Source organism: Arvicanthis niloticus, chromosome 23 (assembly GCF_011762505.2).
Source record: "Arvicanthis niloticus isolate mArvNil1 chromosome 23, mArvNil1.pat.X, whole genome shotgun sequence".
Taxonomy (NCBI): domain Eukaryota; kingdom Metazoa; phylum Chordata; class Mammalia; order Rodentia; family Muridae; genus Arvicanthis; species Arvicanthis niloticus.
This window is the reverse complement of record NC_133430.1, coordinates 29,143,114-29,162,399: the sequence shown is the minus strand read 5'-3', so window position 1 is coordinate 29,162,399 and position 19,286 is coordinate 29,143,114. Positions and strand designations below refer to the sequence as shown.

The 19,286-nt window shown below is 50.6% G+C and overlaps 1 protein-coding gene across 3 annotated transcripts; it reads right to left on the bottom strand.

Annotated features, from left to right (window-relative positions):
- Positions 1-1,282: 1,282 nt before the first annotated feature.
- Ism2 (isthmin 2) lies at positions 1,283-18,356 on the bottom strand. 3 transcript variants are annotated; one of them, XM_076921555.1, is made up of 6 exons: positions 18,134-18,355; positions 10,491-10,733; positions 8,783-9,143; positions 6,433-6,576; positions 6,086-6,169; positions 1,283-3,369 (listed from the first exon to the last, which is right to left on the bottom strand). In XM_076921555.1, the coding sequence occupies exons 1-6, from the start codon at positions 18,263-18,265 to the stop codon at positions 2,852-2,854; spliced, it is 1,482 nt and encodes a 493-aa protein (XP_076777670.1). In that variant the 5' UTR covers positions 18,266-18,355; the 3' UTR covers positions 1,283-2,851. The 3 variants fall into 3 exon arrangements, with proteins under 3 accessions (XP_076777670.1, XP_076777672.1, XP_076777671.1); XM_076921556.1 differs by lacking the exon at positions 6,086-6,169 and having other exon boundaries at positions 2,709-3,369; XM_076921557.1 differs by lacking the exons at positions 6,086-6,169; positions 6,433-6,576 and having other exon boundaries at positions 1,897-3,369; positions 18,134-18,356.
- Between the last annotated feature and the right edge of the window lie 930 nt (positions 18,357-19,286).

The window sequence follows — 19,286 nt, the reverse complement described above, 5'->3', positions numbered from 1 at the left end:
GGAGGGGACAAAACTGTGTAGGTGGCTGGGGCTACACAGTAGCAGGGCTCACGAGGTAGCCCTCTTGCTTGGTGCACAGCTGGCCTAGTCAGAAAGGAGCATGACATAAGGCTGAGCTGACGAGGAAGGGCCGTCTCTGATTTCAAGGCCTCTTGGATCTGATGCTAGCCACTCCTAAAGCGCCCCTTTCAGAGGTTCAGTGACCCCACCATTGGTGCCTTTCCTCCTGCACAGGTGTTCCTTAGCTTGGCCACCTGCACAGGATCTTTCTCTTTTGTGAAGCTTGAATAAACACAATTTCGTGGCTGATCTGCTACTTCCCCTGTGAGGCTCCCTGCAACTCCTCTTTCTTTACGTTCTCTCTCCTGGGGCTTGATGTGGGAACAATTGAGTACAGCATTAAGGTGGGGTTAAGTGCCAAGATACAATTTCTACTAGAAAGGAGCCGAACCCACAGTGCCTAGGGAGGGACTCCAGGGATGCTTCTCTTGTTTTTATAAGTTTCTGCTAAAAACATAATTAAAATGAGCAAAAGGTGGCAGTCGTGCCTGTAGTCCCAGCTATTCAGGACCTGGCAGTAGCTTGGGAACTGGTGGCTAGCCTGGGCAAGCAAAAAAGACCCCAGTCCAAAACAAACAAGATGTGCCTGTCCTTTGGGTGTGTATGTTACCTGGGCTTGCATGCTAGGCAGGTGCTCTACCCCTGAGCTACATATCCAGTTCTGTCCTTTCACCACCGCCTCCCCCCAAGACTAAGTCTCAGTATGCAACCCAAGCTGCTCTCCCACCACCTATATTTCCAGCTGCTCTGCTCCCCAAGTCTGCTCCCAGCCTTTCCAGGCCTGGAAGCCACACCTTCCTACAGAAGGACCATGGGGTGGGGGTTGGTCCTCTGAGCACAAACCCTCCAGTCCCTTCAGGCTCTTAAATGACCAACAGCAGTAATGTCTACCTTCTCTGTGGTGGGCTCCAATCTTCCTGCAGGGTGGTGGACTTGCCCTTAGTGCCCAAGGGGAGAACTTTATAAGAACTTGATGGTCTAATATAGTATCTCTAGCTCCTGGATCCACTCAAGCTGGCAGACAGTTGGCAAGTTGCTTTGATGTGTAGACAGGAAGATGATTTTAAATTCATAATCCAGCTGGGCAGTGATGACTCATGCTTTTAATCCCAGCACTTGGGAGGCAGGCAGATCTCTGTGAGTTTGAGGCCAGCCTGGTCTACAGAGTGAGTTCCAGGACAGCCAGGGCCACACAGTGAGACTAAAAGAAAACAAACAAACAAACAAACAAAAAAAACTTTATAAGCCTCCTGTTTCAGCATCTGACAGCTGGGATTATAGGTTGAATTCCTTAGGTAATAGAAATGTCATGAACCTGGCTCCTACCTGATAACCTGAGCTCCTGCTGTCCTGACACACTAATAGCCTCTCTGCAGTAGAACATAAGACAATTTTTTAGACCCAGACTAGGACACATCCTGACAACTTTTTCCTTCCCCCAAATGCCAGGGATGACAGTAGGGTTTCTGATGAGTATGGTCCACCTCTCATTTCAGGTTGGATATCCTCCAAGCCAATCACACAGAGAAGTGGCACCACTTCCCTGTGGAGTAAATGCAGTTTACCTGTGTCATAATTTGGAGTTCTGTGCCTCTGAGGTCTAGCCATCTCCTAGACTGGCTCAAAGGCGTCCCTTTCTGGGTGTGAAAGAGATAACTAGTGGTTAGAGTCTAGCCTGTGTTTGTGGAGCACTGAGGGCAACTGCTTCAGGGAAAGGAATGGAGCTGGCTGTGGGCTGGGTGACCACAAAGCCAGCCGATGGGAGCTTGAGCTGGGCGATAAGGGCCTCTGCACCTCCATCCTGCCAGGCCCCAAATCCTTTGTCAAACTCTATGTGAAAATAAAGTGCTTTATTGCTGAGAATCCCAGGACAGCTTCCAGACAGCTGTGGATGGGGCTGGACTCAAGTTCCCCACCAAGCCCTTTTGGAGGATCTGTGAGTGGAGACAGAAAGTCTACAGCATTTCAGGTCCAGAGAAACCAAGGAAGTGTGGTTTGGGGGATGACAGGTGTCTGGGAAGAGACATAGGTGTGCTAGGAGCCAAGGCACACCTCCCAAGTCCAGTGCTTTCAGTGGCGCCACGTTGGGACGTTAGGTGGGCCACCAGTGTGGGTACCAACACCACAAAATGACCCACATCCGACATTGGGACTGTTTGCCTGGCTACACTCGATACAGGCAGGTGATACCCTCCTGAGCCCACCTGTAGTACTGAGCTCATCCCAAGCCCGGCTGCCATGGCTGTCATCTGGGGATGGAACAAAGAAGGACCAGAAACAGCTGGTGGTTCCCTGCCTGGAACCAATCTCCCCTCAGCTCCGCTGACTGCTTGAGCCCACTGATGGCCTCACAGCATGCGACAGGATAGAAGCTGTGTGCCACAAAGAGGGGTAGTCACCCGAGTTCTGTTAGCCCAGCAAAAAGCATCTGTAGGGTCAGATGAAAGGACCATCCTTTCTTGCCTCAGACCTCAGGGATGTATCTGGACCACCCTGGCTCAATCCCGGACAGGGGGAAAGCCTGAAGGGGCCCCGTTCTGAGAGAAAGGGGAAAGGGCTCATGGCCAGACTGGGATAGCTCCTCCCCTTCAGACACATTCCCAACACATCCCAGGGGCCTTATGCCTTATGACACGCCCCCTCACCAGACCTTGAAATGTCTGGGTTCTCCTGACTCAGGGTCACAAGAAGGGGATATGCATGCCTGATGGCCTCTCAGATGAACCCTAATACTTGCCCAGTCTGGACAGGGGCAGGGTAAAGGGCAGAAGGACCATTCTTTAATTTCTCTTCAGTACTCTTTGGCCTCCTGCAGTTGAGCCAGGTACTCTTCCTCTGGTGGGTTGTCTGCGCAGGCCCGGCCATTGTTGGGGGGGCGCACAGTGTGGTAACGGCTCCAGTCCCCCTTACACAGGATCCAGGGCAGTGTATCTACCTTGAAGTGCAGCTCAGGTGAGAAGTCGGTGCTGACTAGGTCCGGAGCTCCTGCCCCTTTGCCACGGGTCAGCAACCGGCTGCCTTCATCATAGCAGCAATGCTGGGCGGCCAATGTGCTGCTCTCCCCAGACAGCACGGAGCGCAGGCAGAAGCGTGCCGTAGGCTGGTAGATGTCCAGACGCTCCCGTGGGCCACTCGCATCCCGCCATTGGAAGCTGCGGCCCTGATGTTCGTCCTGCAGGCTCACGGCACTGTACACCGCCTCCAGCGGGTATGCACACGGGCAGCTGGGCAGGTCCTTGAGCACTTGGCTCAGGTACTTAGCTAGGAAGTCACTCTTGCAGTTTAACCACTTCTCACAGCTGTCCACATCTGCAGAGGGTAAGGAGGCACAGGAGAGTGCTGATCAGAGTTGCCCTCCAGCCCCAAGACCCTTGGTAGCAAGGAGGCTGATCATGATCAAGGTTAGTCATGTGGAGAGGCAGAGCAAACTCCAGCTAGAGCACAGGCATTGCTTGGGAAGGCCTTTGGAGCAGAAGTAGAGGGACTCAAGAAAGATATGGAGGGGGCTGAAGAGATGGCTCAGTGGTTAAGAGAACTGATCGCTCTTCCAAAGAACCTGGGTTCAATGCCCAGCATCCTCGAGGCAGCTCACAACTGTCCGTAACTCCAAGATCTGACACCCTTGCACAGGCATACATGCAGGCAAAACAGTAATATACATAAAATAAAAATAATTTAATTAATTAATTGATTGATTTTTTCCATGACAGGGTTTCTCTGTGTAGCCCTGGCTGTCCTGGAACTCACTCTGTAGACCAGGCTAGCCCGCCCACAAACTCAGAAATCTGCCTGCCTCTGCCTTCCAAGTGCTGGGATTATAGGCATGCGCCACCACCGCCCGGCAAAAATAAATGATTTTAAAAAGGATATAACACAGATAAGGGATACCCCACACCATCCAGGCACCCGACACAGGAAGCTTTCTATGACTTAGATACTGGCTTTGGGCTGGCAACCCCCTGAGGGACATTGGCATCATCTCTTTAGGTTCTGGACTGTGGGACAGATCCTGAGGTCATGGGAGGGAGCTGGGATAAGTAGGGATTTTTTTTTTTTTTTTTTCTGTTTTTGTTCTATGAGGCCTCAAACTTGCTAGGTAGCTGAGGTTCAACCTTCCTGTCTCCATCTTCCAGGTGCTAAGATTACAGACAGGCATTGCCACGACCGGTACATGCCCTGCTGGGTTTGAACCCGGGACCCCATGAGTCCTAGACAAGCTTTCTCCCAACTGAGCTAGCTCCATCTTTAACCGAGAGCAGCAGCTTTGGTCTTGCTTTTCATTTTACTCATTTTATGTGCGTGGGTGTTTGCCTACATGTATGTTTGTGTATCACATATGTGCAGAGCCCACGGAGGAGAGAAGAGTATGTCAGATCCTCTCAGGCTGAAGCCCCCATGCAGGTGCTAGAAATTGAACCTCGGTTCTCTGGGAGAGCAGCCTGCTCTTGACAGTTGACCCATCTTTCCAGCTCAAAGAGACAAGAGCTTTTTAAACCAAGAAGTATTTCAGTTTTAGCTACTAGTCTGCTCTCCTTTTCCCTTCTCTCTCTCCTAAAAGAAACAGGGTCTCATGTGCCAAAAGCTGTCTTGTCTTGAACCTTGAACTAATCCAGTTGTTTCTATCTAATGATCAATAATTCTTCCTTCTCCTTCTCTTCCTCCTCTTCTTCTTCTGGTTTTTCTTTTCTTTTTTTTTTTTTTAACATGCTATATTTGAAATATTTGGGAACTTCATTCTTTTCTCTTTTTTTTTTAGATTTTATTTATTTATTGTGTATGATGAGTTCACTGTTGCTGTCTTCACACACACCAGAAGAGAGTATCAGATCCCATTACAGATGGTTGTGAGCCACCATGTGGTTGCTGGGAATTGAACTCAGGACCTATGGAAGAGCAGTCAGTGCTCTGTTGTGGCCTGTACTCCACCTCAACGTTTTTGGGGCTAAGTGTTCTGGTCAAGAGAGAGAGAGTGTGTAGGGCAAGCGACGCAAAGAATGGAGACAAGACAGGGTGTGATCAAGTCTCAAGTCTCAAGTCTCTCCTCAAGACTCTTCCATTGAGTCTCTCTTATTGAAGGGAATTCTGAGGTATTTATATACACAAGCAGGAGAACACAGGTGAAAACACTTTACCACGTGCACCATACAGCTGAGGTCACTAAACAGCAAAACAAGCTATGTGGGATAAACAATATATTTATCAGAGTGTGCTTCAGCTGTTATAGGCTTTTGACAACCAGGTCTTTCATCAGGGTATATGGTTCCAGATGGCTGCAAAGTTGATCTAGCCTCTTTCTACTAAAGTCGGCTCCCAACAGTGCTCTTAACCGCTGAGCCATCTCTCCAGCCCTTCTTTTGGTTTTTCAAGACTGAGTTTCTCTGTGTAACCCTGTCTGTCTGTCTGTCTAGACTGGCTCTGACTCTGTAGACCAGGCTAGCCTCAAATTCAGAGATGCACCTGCCTCTGCCTCTGGAGTGTTGGGATTAAAGACGTGGCCTCCACCCACCGCCTGGCTGACCGATTCTTCCTAAAGCCTTTCTTAAGGCCCAGCTGTTTCTAGACTTGCTGTAGCTCCTTATCTCTGCTGCCTCCTTCCCTCTCTCCCTGGTACACGACACAGGTTCAGGATGCTTCCATTTCATTTTGTGGAACTTAGACTCATGAGCCATGCCTTAGGGGGTGCAGATGAGGCCCAAGAACACCAACAGGAAGTGCACTGGCAAAACAAGGCCTATTTCCTGTTGCCTGCAAGAAGCAGCCCAGGATATTGGAACCCTGGCTCATTCGGACAGGCACCTCCCCAGATGGCGCCTGCCAGGGAGAAGTAGCAGAAGCCCCCTCTTTCTTTTGGGGTTCCCATCAAGACCCCCCTACCTTGTAGGAGCCTGGAGCTGGGCAAAGATACTTGGCCCTAATCCCACCCACAGAAAGATGTACTCAGTGATTTCTGCTGTACAGCGATGCCCCATCCTCCCAAGAGGGAGGGTCCCCAAGACTCAACAGCAAGGTCTAACCCCCAACTAACCTGGATCAAGCATATCCGTAGCATTGTGTGCAAGGGGCTGCCGCCCCTCACTGGGAAAGCCCAATGTGTTCTCCTCTGCGGTGCCTTTGGGAAGAGAGGAGGCCAGGCTGGTGGTGCCCCAGGGCACTCTGTGCTCCCAATAAGGGAAGCCCAGCCCTCACTAGGCTCTCGGTGCCCACAGCAGCTGAGACAGGCCTGGGACAGGATCACCATATTCGTGAGCTTCCCATACCCCTCTGCGAAGCCCACCCTTCTTACAAGTATCCCATCCTCACATTCCCAGGGAAGCAAGGTCACAGTGTGAGCCACATTAGCCACTCCCATGCAGAGGCCAGAGCTCATCTCACCAGGACAGGGGGGAAGGTCGCAGACTCGGGACTCTGTGGCAGTACAGGCATAGCCGCAGGGCCTTGTCCTCTGCTGGTGGTGGCCGCTGCCGCAGCTCCCACTGCAAGGAGACCAGGTGCTCCAATCCTCCTGAGGTTCATAGTCTGGGTTGAAGCAAGGGGCCAAGATGAGTGTACTCAGGGCACAGGGCACCCCTTTATCCCTGGCCAATGTATGGAGCATGACTGGATTCCAGCCCCACCTGTCCCCTCGGTTAGATGTCCCTGTGCAGAGAACAGCCTGTGCAAATGGGCCAAGAGGTCCTATGGAGACAGACAAACTTGGGTCTAGAAGCCCAAGGGCTCTATCAGTGTGACCTTAGGAAGTCCACTTACGTTTCTGAGCTAGGGTTCTCATGTCCATTGGAACCAAGGAAGAAGAGTGGATAGAATGCTTGTCTAGCATGCGTAGAGCCCTGAGCCATCTCTCCAGCCCCAGGAGAATCTTTACTCATCCAGCCCCCACTTCATTTCCATCTCCTTCTCCTCTTTGTTGTTATTGAGACAGAGTATTCCCAGGATGGCTTCCAACTCAATATATAGCCAAAGGTATTGAGTGCCAGCAATCCCAGCAGTGGGGACACGAGGGAAGGATAAGAAATCCAAGGTTGAGGGCTGGAGAGGTGGCTCAGCAGTTAAGGGTGCTGACTGTTCTTCAGAGGTCCTGAGTTCAATTCCCAGCAACCCCATGGTGGCGCACAACCCTCCGTAATGGGATCTGGTGCCCTCTTGTGTCTTTGAAGAGAGTATCAATGTATACATACATAAAATAAATAAATCTTCAAAAATACAAATAAAATAATAATAATAATAATAATAATAATAATATTAAAGATTCTCCTGATTCCCTCTCCTGATCTGAGGAAGCTCAACCCCCTCACCCCCCCAGACCCAGGCCTGTGCTCTGAGGCTCAGTGTGGAAGCCACAGGTCTGGCACACCTGTTCTCTCCTAGTTTCCTCAAGAAAGGCCGCAAGCCAGCTGCCACCGTGAGTAGGACAATGAAGAGAGAAAAGCTGAAACTCTGGAAAGGTCTGTTTATGTCCATTTAGGAAACTGGGAAGAGCTTGTGTGACTTAGGCTTAATCCTTGGTGCCTCCGGGCTCCCTGGAGAGGGAGTGAGACTGTGAACCCAGAGGCTAAGAGAGGTAGAATGTGAGGGGTACACACACAACCATCCCAGCCCTCCCAGCAGGCCTTGGGCATCAGGAGGCGGAACAGAAGAGCCAGGAAGTACCTTATCCCATGCTGATGCTTCAGGCACGTACTCTTGGCATGTGTGTGCATGTGGCATGAGTGCTGTGTGCTCATATATGTGGAGGTACACATGTTCGAGAATGCATGTGTGCATGTGTGCATGTATGCATGTGTGGGTAAGCCCGAGGCTGACATGGGATATGTTTTTAAATATCTTTCTACTTTACATATTGACACAGGGCCCCTTGCTAAACCCGGAGCTTGCCCCGTTCAGTTCAGCTAGTGTGGCCAGTCAGCTTGCCTGTCTGACAGAATTGCCTGTCTCTGCCTCCAACCTGCTGGGCCTCCAGCTGTGCTGCTGTTGATCTGGCTGTTTATTTCTCCCCTGAGACCTGAACTCTGGTCCTCACACTTGCATCACATCACTTCGGCCATCTCAGCAGGACAGCTGTTTTATTTTTTGAGGCAAGGTCTCAAGGTAGCTCAAGCAGGGCTGGAACTCACTACACAGCCCAGCCTGACACCTCTCTCTCTCCTCTCTCATTCTCTCTCTCTCTGTCTGTCTGTCTGTCTGTCTGTCTGTCTGTCTCTCAGTCTCCTGTCTCAAGCTCTTGAATCCTGAGGCTGCAGTTTGTATACTACCAGGCCCAGCTATATGTAAGCTTGTTCATTTACTGTTACAATCAACCCTATGTCATTTAGAAAGGTTATTGTTTGTTGCAGACAGGACAGAACTGAGATACAAGGAGGCGAAGTGACTTGTCTGGGAACACCCAGCTGCTGAGCAGCGGGGTGAGTGAGTATGTACACTCACAATCTAAAAATGAGATTCATTACTTATTAGGGTATTCTTTTCACTTTGTAGGAACTGGTAAGTATGAATATTTATACTATCAAATAGCTTCTGCTTAGAGGGCTGTTGTGCAAGTGGAATATTGCAGGGAAATAGACCCTTAATGCTACAAGTCACTTTGGAGCTTTCAATGGAACCTGCACGGGCCTAGGCTGCTGGCCTGCCCAGTACTCCCTGCCTGGGAGGCTCTTTTTCCCTCCAACTCATTCCCACTCTAGACCTCACAGGGCAGCAGCTGGGGACGACAAGCCAGACCACTCACCATAGCTGTCTGGTTCCCGGAAGTCCGGGTCCTGAGGACCCAACCAGCCATAGTCCCAGTTGTCTATGGCCCCACTGGACCAATGCCCTTCATCCTCATCTTCTTCGGTGCCGTCTTGGTCCTCACCCTCGCCATACTCCACAGCATAGTCCTTTCCTTCTTCCTCCTCTGCTTCCCCTGGAGCCCTGTCTTTGAGGCTGGTGGCTCCATCTTCACTTTCCTGGTAACCCCAGAAGAGGGGCCAAAAGAATTCCCTGGTGGGCAACCAGCTAGGGGCACGCAGGGGCCAGAAATTGCTGGGCTCAGAAGGCAGGTCCATCTCTACCTCAGTCTGAGGGTCCTGCACCACCTCGATGGTCACCTATGGGAAAGATAGACATGTGCCAGAGACAGCAGGTTCAGCACAGGACTCCAGAGAGGAGAAAATGGATTTGAACCAGAATGTCAAGTCCCACCCTTGCCACCAAGCCTGCTATCTTCCCTGCCTCACCATGGCCTCTCAGTGAGCAAGGGACACTAGGTAGGACCTTCTGCATGTCAGAATCACCTGAATGTAGAGGCATTGAGGCAAATCTAGCAGGTGCCAGATCCAATGGTTTAGGAGAAGCTGTTTGGAATTCTGCCTCTACTATCCATGGGCTGCCTGGTCTCAGGGACCAGAAAGCACCCAGACCAGGACAGGGCTGGAGATGAGAGATAAGGTCCTGTGTCAGATGCCCAGATCACCCTCAGGAGTGTTTCAACTGCACTAACCATGTACACGGAACCGCTGCTGTGAATGTGGATTTTAACATTATTCTCAGGCACTTTCAGATAAGAAGAGGTCACAGGACAAAATTCAGAGTTGGGGGTGGGGCGGGGAAGATCAAAATACAAAGAAGAAAGTGAGCTGGATGTGGTGATACTTTCAATCCCAGCGCTTGGGGCACAGAGGCAGGCAGATTTCTGAGTTCTTCGAGGCCAGCCTGGTCTACAGAGTGAGTTCCAGGACAGCCAGGGCTACACAGAGAAATCCTGTCTTGAAACAACAACAGCAATAACAACAAAACCCAAAGAAGGAAGTTGAGCATCATCTGTATGACCAGCATCACTGGTGGGGACACTTGAGACTTTTGTGCGCATGTGCACATGGTATTTTTGTTTGTTTGTTTGTTTTAAGCAGACAGATAGGCTTTAAAACAATTGTCCAATGTTCTGAACTTTTGCAGGCTTTCTTTTGGATGAAAGTATATGAACAAGCAAATCTGCTATCCTTGAAGATTCCGGATAGGCAGCGCAGGCTTCTGGCAGGCTTTTGTGGGCTTTCCCATGTTGCAACCCTCCCCACTTCAAACTGAATCCCTTTCCTGCATGCAGTAAGGTATTGGGGCCAAGACAGGGGACTGGAGGGGTCACACCTGTAGGACATTCCAGCAGGTCTCCACCACATTCCAGGACCCACGGCAGAATCAGGGGCAGGGTGTGCATATACTTGGTCCTCAAGGTCCTCAAGGGTCCTACGAAGCTGCTGGTTTTGTCCCCTGCTACATCCAGGGTCAAGGCTCCAGAGCCAAGGGACTTTCTGGCAAGTAGAGGGGCGGATACTCTTCCCACAATGCATTAGGAGTCCACTGTCTTCACAGCCAGCAGAATAATAAGGGTGAGACTAAGAGGCCAGCCTAGAACCTCCTAGAGGTCCCCTCGACAAACAACCACTCTACAGTCTCACCTGGATATTGGGGTTTGGTGCACTCAAGTCTGTGTTGGCCAACCCTGGCAGCTTCTGCAGCTCCAGCAGCAGGGGGGTGTGTTCCAGGGTCCTGGGAGGGGTGGCTGTACCCAGAGTCAGAGCTGCTGGCTCAGGGATGGTCTGACATCTGGGTTGACATGGTTCTGTCTGCAGATGGTCTCCAGGGAATCCTGGTGTTGTCTCCTTATCCTTGCGGGAGTTGAGATCTGGGGCAGGTGAAGGCTAGGGAGAAAAGAAAAGGCGAGTGACAAAGGTCAGCTTCTGGAGGCAGGAAGCCTGGGCCTGGCTGTACCACACACTCAGCTGTGGCTGTGAGCATCTGCAGTGTGTGTTTAGAAAGTTTTCATGGCCCTAGTGGGTAGGTGGGGAGCAAGTAAGCAGAAAAAAAAAAAAAAAAAAAAAAAAAAAAAACGGACTGTGTTCACTAAGTGGTCTTAGCAGAGGTGTAACATCTTAGCAGAGGTGTAACGCCAGCCCCAGAGGATCCTGGCCTTCAAGAACATCTATAGCCATATGCACATACCCACACAAGAGAATCTAAAAAAAAAATTTTTTTTTCTTTTTTTTTTTTAAAAGAATAGCCGGGCGGCGGTGGTGGCGCACGCCTTTAATCCCAGCACTTGGGAGGCAGAGGCAGGCGGATTTCTGAGTTCAAGGCCAGCCTGGTCTACAGAGTGAGTTCCAGGTCAGCCAAGGCTATACAGAGAAACCCTGTCTCAAAAAAAACCCAACAAAACAACAACAACAACAAAAAAAAAACCAAACAAACAAAAAAGAATATCTGTCAGGGGCTGGAGGGATGGCTCAGCAGTTAAGAGCACTGGCTGCTCTTTCAGAGGTCCTGAGTTCAATTTCCAGCAACCACATGGTGGCTCACAACCATCTGTAATGGGATCTAATGCCCTCTTCTGGTGTGTGTCTGAAGACAGCTACAGTGTACTTATATACATAAAGTAAATAATTCTTTAAAAATAAAAGAATATATGTCTATAGCCAGGTGTCTTAGTCAGGGTTTGTATTCCTGTACAAACATCATGACCAAGAAGCAAATTGGAGAGGAAGGGTTTTATTCAATTTACACTTCCACATTGCTGTTCATCACCAAAAGGAAGTCAGGACTGGAACTCAAGCAGGTCAGGAAGTAGGAGCTGATACAGAGGCAATGGAGGGATGTTACCTACTGGCTTGCTTCTCCTGGTTTGCTCAGCCTGCTTTCTTTCTTTCTTTCTTTCTTTCTTTCTTTCTTTCTTTCTTTCTTCCTTCTTTCTTTCTTTCTTTCTTTCTTTTTTTCTTTTTTTTTTGGTTTTTTGAGACAGGGTTTCTCTGTATAGCGTTGGCTGTCCTGGAACTCACTCGGTAGACCAGGCTGGTCAGCCTGCTTTCTTATAGAACCCAAGTCCACCAACCCAGGGATGGCACCACCCACCCACAGTGGGCCCTCCCACGCTTGACCACTAATTGAGAAAATGCCTTACAGCTGGATCTCATGGAGGCATTTTCTAAAGGGAGGCTCCTTTCTCTGTGATAACTCCAGCTTGTGTCAAGTTGACACACAAGACCAGCCAGTACACCAGGTATGGTGGCACGCATCTGTAATTCCAGCACTTGGGAGCTGGGGTAAAAGAACCAAGGGCTCAAGGCAAGGCTAGCCTGGACTACATAGTGAGTGAGATCCTCTCTCAAGAACAAATAAACAGCTAATAAATAAATTATCCGCCCTTCCCTATGAGACAGCCTCTCTTATCTGCTAAGTTCCCATATGGCTCTCAGAGCACATGTTCAAAACACATAGCTCCATTCTCTTGATAGACAACAATGTCAAAACTGTTTCTTTCTGTCTATGCTGCATGTTCTCTCTCTCTCTCTCTCACACACACACACACACACACACACACACACACACACACACACACACTCACTCCCTAGCTTGGCCAGGCAACACTGACCCAAGTGTTTCCAGATGGGATCAGTATTCTATTCCCCTTCCCCACCACAGAGCCAAACTTGGCCACTGGCCTGTTTCCATCCTTCTACTTCCTCTCTGCCTCAGGGATCAGGAGCTTGTCCCATACCAGAATCTGGACCCAGGTGTAGGTCACTGCTGTCCCTCCTTGAAGCTCAGCTGATAAAGCCCAGGCCCACGCACACAGAGCTTGACTGTTCATTCAGTTATTCAGTTGCTTTGTTCTTGCAGAAAGTCTAGACACCCAGTCGTGGTGCATGGGTAGGGGCGTGGGACTAGGTTTGCCCTCCCTGCTCCCCTCCTGAGTAGTACAGACTGTTCTATCACCTTCCCTGGCACCCAGTGAAAACCTCAAAACTCCTCAGCCTCACTGGAGCACCGCTGGGAAAGCGCTCTGTTACCAGTACGGGCCAGGCCTCATGGTGTGCCTCACAGGGCCCACTGGGTTGACTGCTCTGCTCTTGCTACTGCCCGGATTCCAAGGCTCACAGCTATTCAGCCAGGCCTGCTGGGCAACTCCATGGACTGGGTCTCTGAATCTCCACAACTACCTTTTGAGCTGGTTCTACATCAATCATCCTGTGCCAGTGATCAGAGAAGAGGCTGGAGAGTGGCATCTGAGACATCGGGTCAGACAGGGGTTGTACCTCAGGTGTGCTGCGTGCTGTTCTATTTGCTGAATGAACAAGACACTAGGACACTATCATCTCCTCCTTTTATATCTCTTGTCAGTTTTGATCATTATAATAATAATAATTATGTAACTGCAAGTTATGATGATGATGACGTGGAGAGAGGGTCTTGTACAGTCTGGGCAGACCTCAAACTCAATATGTAGTTTAAAAAATGACTTTGGCCGGGCGGTGGTGGCGCACACCTTTAATCCCAGCACTTGGGAGGCAGAGGCAGGTGGATTTCTGAGTTCGAGGCCAGCCTGGTCTACAGAGTGAGCTCCAGGACAGCCAGGACTACACAGAGAAACCCTGTCTCGAAAAACCAAAAAAAAAAAAAAAAAAAAAAAAAAGAACTTTTGATCCTCCTGCCTCCACTTTTAGAGTATTGGGATTACAAATATGCACCACAAGCTGGAGAGTTAGCTTAGCAGTTAAGAGCACTGGCTGCTCTTCCAGAGGTCCTGAGTTCAATTCCCAGAACCCACATGGTGGCTCACAATCATCTGTAATGGGACCTGATGCCTTCTTCTGGTGTGTCTGAAGACAGCAACAGTGTACTCATATACATAAAATAAATAAATCTTTTTTTAAAAAAAGGATCTGATGCCCTCTTCTGACATGCAGGTGTACATGAAGCAGAGCAATCATACATAAAATAAGTAAAATAAACAAAAATAAATAAATTAAAAAACATTTTTAAGACCTAGTATGCATCACCATGTCTGTTTTTCTGTTTGATTGGTTTTTGGTCTTTCAAGACAGGTCTTCTCTGTGTAGCCCTGGTTGTCCTGGAACTTGCTTTGTAGACCAGGCTGGTCTCTTAGTCAGAGATCTGCCTGCCTCTACCTTAAAGGCATGCATTACCAGCACCTGGAACCATGTCCGGTTTTATGCTGTGCTGGGGATGAAATCTAGGGTTTTGTTTTGTGCGTTCTAAGCAAGAACTGTACTAACTGAGTTACATCCTCAGGTTTGCTTCTGACCCTTGACTGGGAAGGGGGAAGGAACCTATTGAGATTAGTCTGCTGAGATCCACATTCAGGCCTCCCGTCCCTCATCCTTCAGGCCCCTTCTCTCCCTTAACCATACCCTCTTTGTTCCCCTCTGAGGGGGAGGTGGGGTCTGGAGGGTCTAGAAGGCCCAGGGAGGCGGGCAGTTGCAGGAGGAGGCTGCAAAGGCAAGCCCCTGGTTTGGTATTACATAGACCCCATGTAGCTCTCTCCCTGACTGGTCAGAGGGAAAGGCTCCAGGCACAGAGGGTCACCTTTAGGAAAACACACCTGCATCTCCAGGCTGCCCACCCCTCTCCTCTCCTCCCCTGCCAAGTGGATTTGCTTCCCTGCAATTTTACAGACAAGGGATGAAGAGTGTCTGCTGATTATGCCTCCGGCCAGGTACACAACACTGCAGGCTTGTTTGTCAGGACTCTGTACTCAGCTCTTCCTCCTCCTCGGCAGCCCAGCCCTTCAGAGTGCTTCCTACCACGGGGACAAGATCCCTGCTGCTGGGTGAGCTTCTGGAGCCCATGTCCTGGGGACAACCCCAAGGACTCTGAGCCCAGAAAACAGTCCCCATTTCTCTTTTGCCTTATTCCAGCCCCACCATCATGTCTTCTGGTCCTCTCTTAACCTTCTCACACCTTGTCAGGCCTGGCCAAGAAGTGCCAGGGTGAGGTGCCCAGGGCCACAAAGTTGAGTTTGGATCCTGGGTGTGTTACTGGACCCACTATCCATTTCTGCATAGCTACATGAGAGGTAAAACAACACCCAAGAGAGGCCAGGCTCAGCGGCTGTCTGGGTGACATTTTCAACTCAATGGGACAGGGGGTAGAGCCATGTCATACAGTGTCTAACGCTCAGCACGCTTGGTCTCTGCCCTTGGGAATGATTATAACTTTGAGGTTTCTTACTCAGCACTACAGTTCACAGAATGGATTCTTGAACCCATTTTACTGTGGATGTAAACTGAGGCTCAGCGTCAGGCCGGCTAGAGTCAAAGGTTGGAATTACAGGGATGTTCAACCACATCTGCCTCAAGGGCCTCTGGATTTGTCAGGAGTCGGGGTTTCTCAACAATGGCCGGGGGAAACAGGTGTGGTGGCCCACATCTGTGATCCCAGCAGTCTGGAAGCTGGGGTAGGATTGTCATCAGTTCAAGGTCAGCCTGGGCTATCTAGTGAGCTCCAGGCCAGTCTAGACTTTGAGATAAAAACTTGTCTCAAAAAGCAAACTTCCACCCCCACCCCCAGAAATAATCACACCAAACAAAACAAACTGGTGCAGGCATAGAGTTTGATGCACTTCTTCAGAAACCAATTTGACAACATCTGGCATTGCAACATCTGTTCAGCATCGGACAAGCAGCCTGGGATGTACCATGTAAAGATGTGCTAACCTTTCTGGAATAGCTCTTCATGTCCCACCTTGATCCCGCATATTTTTTAACATTTCTCTGGTTTGATTCTTGTTGTAGACGGGTTATTACCACATAGCCAGGAATAACCTTGAATTCACGATTCCCCTGCCTCAGCTTAATTGTAGAATTATACTTTCTGGTTTTATGGATCCACTAAGGAGCTAGGTTGTGGGTGGGCCAGTTATTTCTGACTTAGCATCTTAGACCTGGGGATAGCTGTCTGCATTTTCTTAATAGGACCCTTGACTTGAAATCACAGATTTTGGAAACATATACGTCCCAACAGATGGTGTCGCTCCTTTCTTACTTTTCAATTGTTTACTTTTGATTTTATTTATTTATTGGGTTTTTTTGGAGACAGGATTCTCTGTGTCCTGGAACTCACTCTTGTAGCTCTGCCTCCTGAGAACTGGATTACAGGCATGCACCCCAACCGGCGGGCCGGGCGTATTTTGGTCTTTTTTGAGATAGGGTCTCATTATGAAGCCCTGGCTGGCCTAGGACTTGTTATACAAATCAAGTTGGCCTTGAACTTGAGGTAATCCCTCCGTGTCCAGAGCACTAGGATCTCAGGCTAGCCCCCCTTTTAAGTGTGAAGGAAACAGCTAAGGCAAGTCACTTGCTTAATCACAGCCTTGGCCAGCCTCATAGACCCTGAGCGTCAAGTTTATTTTTTAATTTTAGGCACTAAAATTTGAGTTTTGGGGTTTTTGTTATTGTTGTGAGGCAGGGTTTCACTAGGTAGCCCTAGCTAGCCTGGGACCCAAAGATATCCGTCTGTGCTTTGATTAAAGGTGTGTGCTACCATGCCCAGCTACGTTTAGATATTTTTTTAGTGCTCAGGCAGGTTCCCAGGCAGGTTCTGTCCTGGGCCTACAGATACAATTTTGACTCTAAAGTAACTTTGTCTCATGCTAAAACATGCTAAAAATAATTACAACATACAGTGATGAGCATTAAAATAAATATTAATGCCAAGTGAACAGAAATGAAGCCAATCTATTATTTTTTTATTATTATTAATTTTATCTTGTTCTGAGACAGGGTCTCATGGTCAGGGTGGCCTCAACCTTGGTATGTAGTTGACAATGACCCTGAGCTTCTTGTCTTCATGCCTAAACCTCCCCAGTACTGGGATTACAAGCCGTTGTCACCATACTCACCAAGCCAATTTAATTTAACCATTACCATTATCCTCAGGTTAGCAGTGAGACTGACTAAAAGCTTCTGATTTTGGGGGGGTGTTTGTTTTGTCATTGTTGCTTTGGTAGTTGTTTCTCATTATTTCATTGTTTTGGTTTTTTTTTTTTTTTTTTTTCTTTTCTTTGGGACAAATGTGGCTCTATAGCTCAGACTAGCCAGAGACCTTCCATGGCACATATTGGTCTCAAACGAGGGGGGTCCTGCTTTGGACTCCTGAATGCTAGAAATCCAGGTGTTCAACAGTACATTCAGCTCAGAAATCCCTGCATTTTGTCCACGTCGGGTGTTTCTCACCAATGGCCAGGTAGATGTGTGTCCCTCAGGAAACATTCGGTAGCATCTGGCCCTATGGCAGTGGCTAGGAACAGTGACAGGCATCTTGTAAAGCGTGGGACAGCTGCCCCCAGGACTACAAATTCCAGGCCCCAGAATGACGGCAGCCCTACTACAGCCTATAATTTACAGGATGCATTCCTATTGGGGAAAGCTGGGAACTTGAGGAGAAAAAAAAATGTCTTCGAGGTGACAATGGCTTGTGATATTTAAGGGCCATAGTACATAAACTTAAGGGACCCTTCCCATCCTCTGAAGGGCTCTGGGAGCCTGCGCCCTAACAGTATGGCCCAAACTCCTGCCCAAGTCTTGCCTTTAGCATCTCTTGTTTCCTACAGGTCCCGTCCTCTCAATTTCCCCATCTTGGAAATGGGAATCTTCCTCCAGAACAGCTCCAGGCAAGAAGAACCCATCGGGCTGGCTCTTGCATACAAACAAGCTTCCATAGAAATGAGGACGGGGGATGGGAAATGCCGGCTAAAACTTTGAGAGGAGGGCATAAGGCTAGACCGCAGAGATTGGTGACTGAAACAGTGTTTCTAACACAGCCTTTCGCCTTGTCCTTCTATCTCACAACCCACACTCTTTGAAGAAACGCTGGCTGACAGCTCACACCCGGCAAGGTGCGCCTCAGCCTGCCTCAACTCCCAACGGAAAACTCAGAATCCTTGGTTGGTTAGAATTAAGGGGCTGCTGCAGGGGAATCACCTGGCCCAAGTCGGTAGCCCCCGGCCACCGCTCCACGGAGCTCTGGAATCTCCTCTCTCCGCTCCAGCATGGCTTCTCAGGGGTGTGCGGCTGCAGGTGATGTTCGCTCAGGGTGGGGAATGAGTGGGTAGGACCCAGGCAGCTGGGCCACTGCAGAGCAGGCACCAGATCAATCAACTTTTCCCTCTGCAGCCAGCACGTTCCAGCGCCGCCGGGACTCGCGGCCACGCGTGGGGAGTGTAAACTCCTGCGGGCTCAAGTGCTCCTGGCCATCGTCCGGCGCCCACCCTGCTCCGTCCCTCCAGTCCCGCTCATCACTCACTCACCTCCGCCATCCTCGAGTGGCCGTGGGGCCCGGGACCTCGCTTCCTCAGTGGGAACCCTCGGCCAGTGGCCAGCAGCGCGGCCAGCAGCATCAAGACGCGCGGGAGCCGCGCTCGGCCGGCCGGTGGCCGCATCGTGTTTCTGCGAGGCTGCTCTGCCGGAGCCGCCGGGCTCGGGAGCGCGTTCGCGCCCCGCCTCGCTTCCTCCACCGGGCGGGAGCGCGAGCTGCGGCGCAGGCTCGGTCCAGTCGCGCGGGGACCTCGCGAGGGGCGGCGGGAGCGCGCGCTCCGGTGCGCGCGGCCGGTGAGCACCGGTCTGCGAGCGAGGTCAGTGGCCCCGATGTCTCTCCCCCTCGCCCTCCCCAAGGGGCCCCTCGGCGCTCGCGGACTCGTCCGGGCTCTGCGGGGCGGCTCCTTTGATCTGGCGGCCACCCCGCCCTCAGTCCCCGCCGCTGTCGCCGTCGCGGCCCCAAGCGAATTCCTGTCCCGGGGAAGTTGCCGCCCCGCGATGTGCGCCCCGCTCGGCCACTGCTGAGGGGCGAGGAGGCTGCGGCGCCACAGAAGCACTCCCCGACGGCGCGGCGACAGCCACCCGAACTAGCCGGGATCTCACGGGCAGGGACGCGCGACTGACCGGCGGCTAGCGGTGGGAGTCTTTGGAATTTAGGCAAAACTGTGCGTGCAGCCAGGTAGGTTTGCGAGGGGGGCTTTGCAAGTTTCCAGCGTTGCCTGGGACGAGGAGCCCGCGGCCACATTGCGGTCCCAGCTCCCGGTCCCCTTTCAGCTTTTAGGACTGTCAGAACCTGGAGACCACACAAGCCACAGTCCCAGAACAGCGGGTGTAGTATGGTGGGGTGGGGTAAGGCTGAGTTCAGGGGTCGGAGGATGTGACCTGCAGCTGGTGTCGCTGATCGTTGGAATGGCCCAGCCCTTTCTGCCAGACCTTTGGCTTGGGTCTTTACAGCAAGCCACTGAGCAACTGTGGCTTAGACCAGGAATCCTAACCGTGAAGGGCTGCGAATAGGAGAGAATGCAATCAAGGCGATACCCATCTGGGATGGACGCAGGAGGGAACCTGGAAGCGAACTTGGGGTCAGTGGAGAGGGTGGCCAGTATGCCCAAGCCGCGGTTGACATCTGCTTCAGGAGTGCCCGAA

Excerpts from the sequence above, each read along its gene's own strand:
- Ism2 (XM_076921555.1), bottom strand. The coding sequence starts at position 18,265 with ATGCGGCCACCGGCCGGCCGAGCGCGGCTCCCGCGCGTCTTGATGCTG. Across the intron at positions 10,734-18,133 it reads GCCACTCGAGGATGGCGGAG|CCTTCACCTGCCCCAGATCT; the intron begins GTGAGTGAGTGA and ends TTTTCTCCCTAG. Across the intron at positions 6,170-6,432 it reads CGACCTTCCCCCCTGTCCTG|GCACCGCAGAGGAGAACACA; the intron begins GTGAGATGAGCT and ends CTCTTCCCAAAG.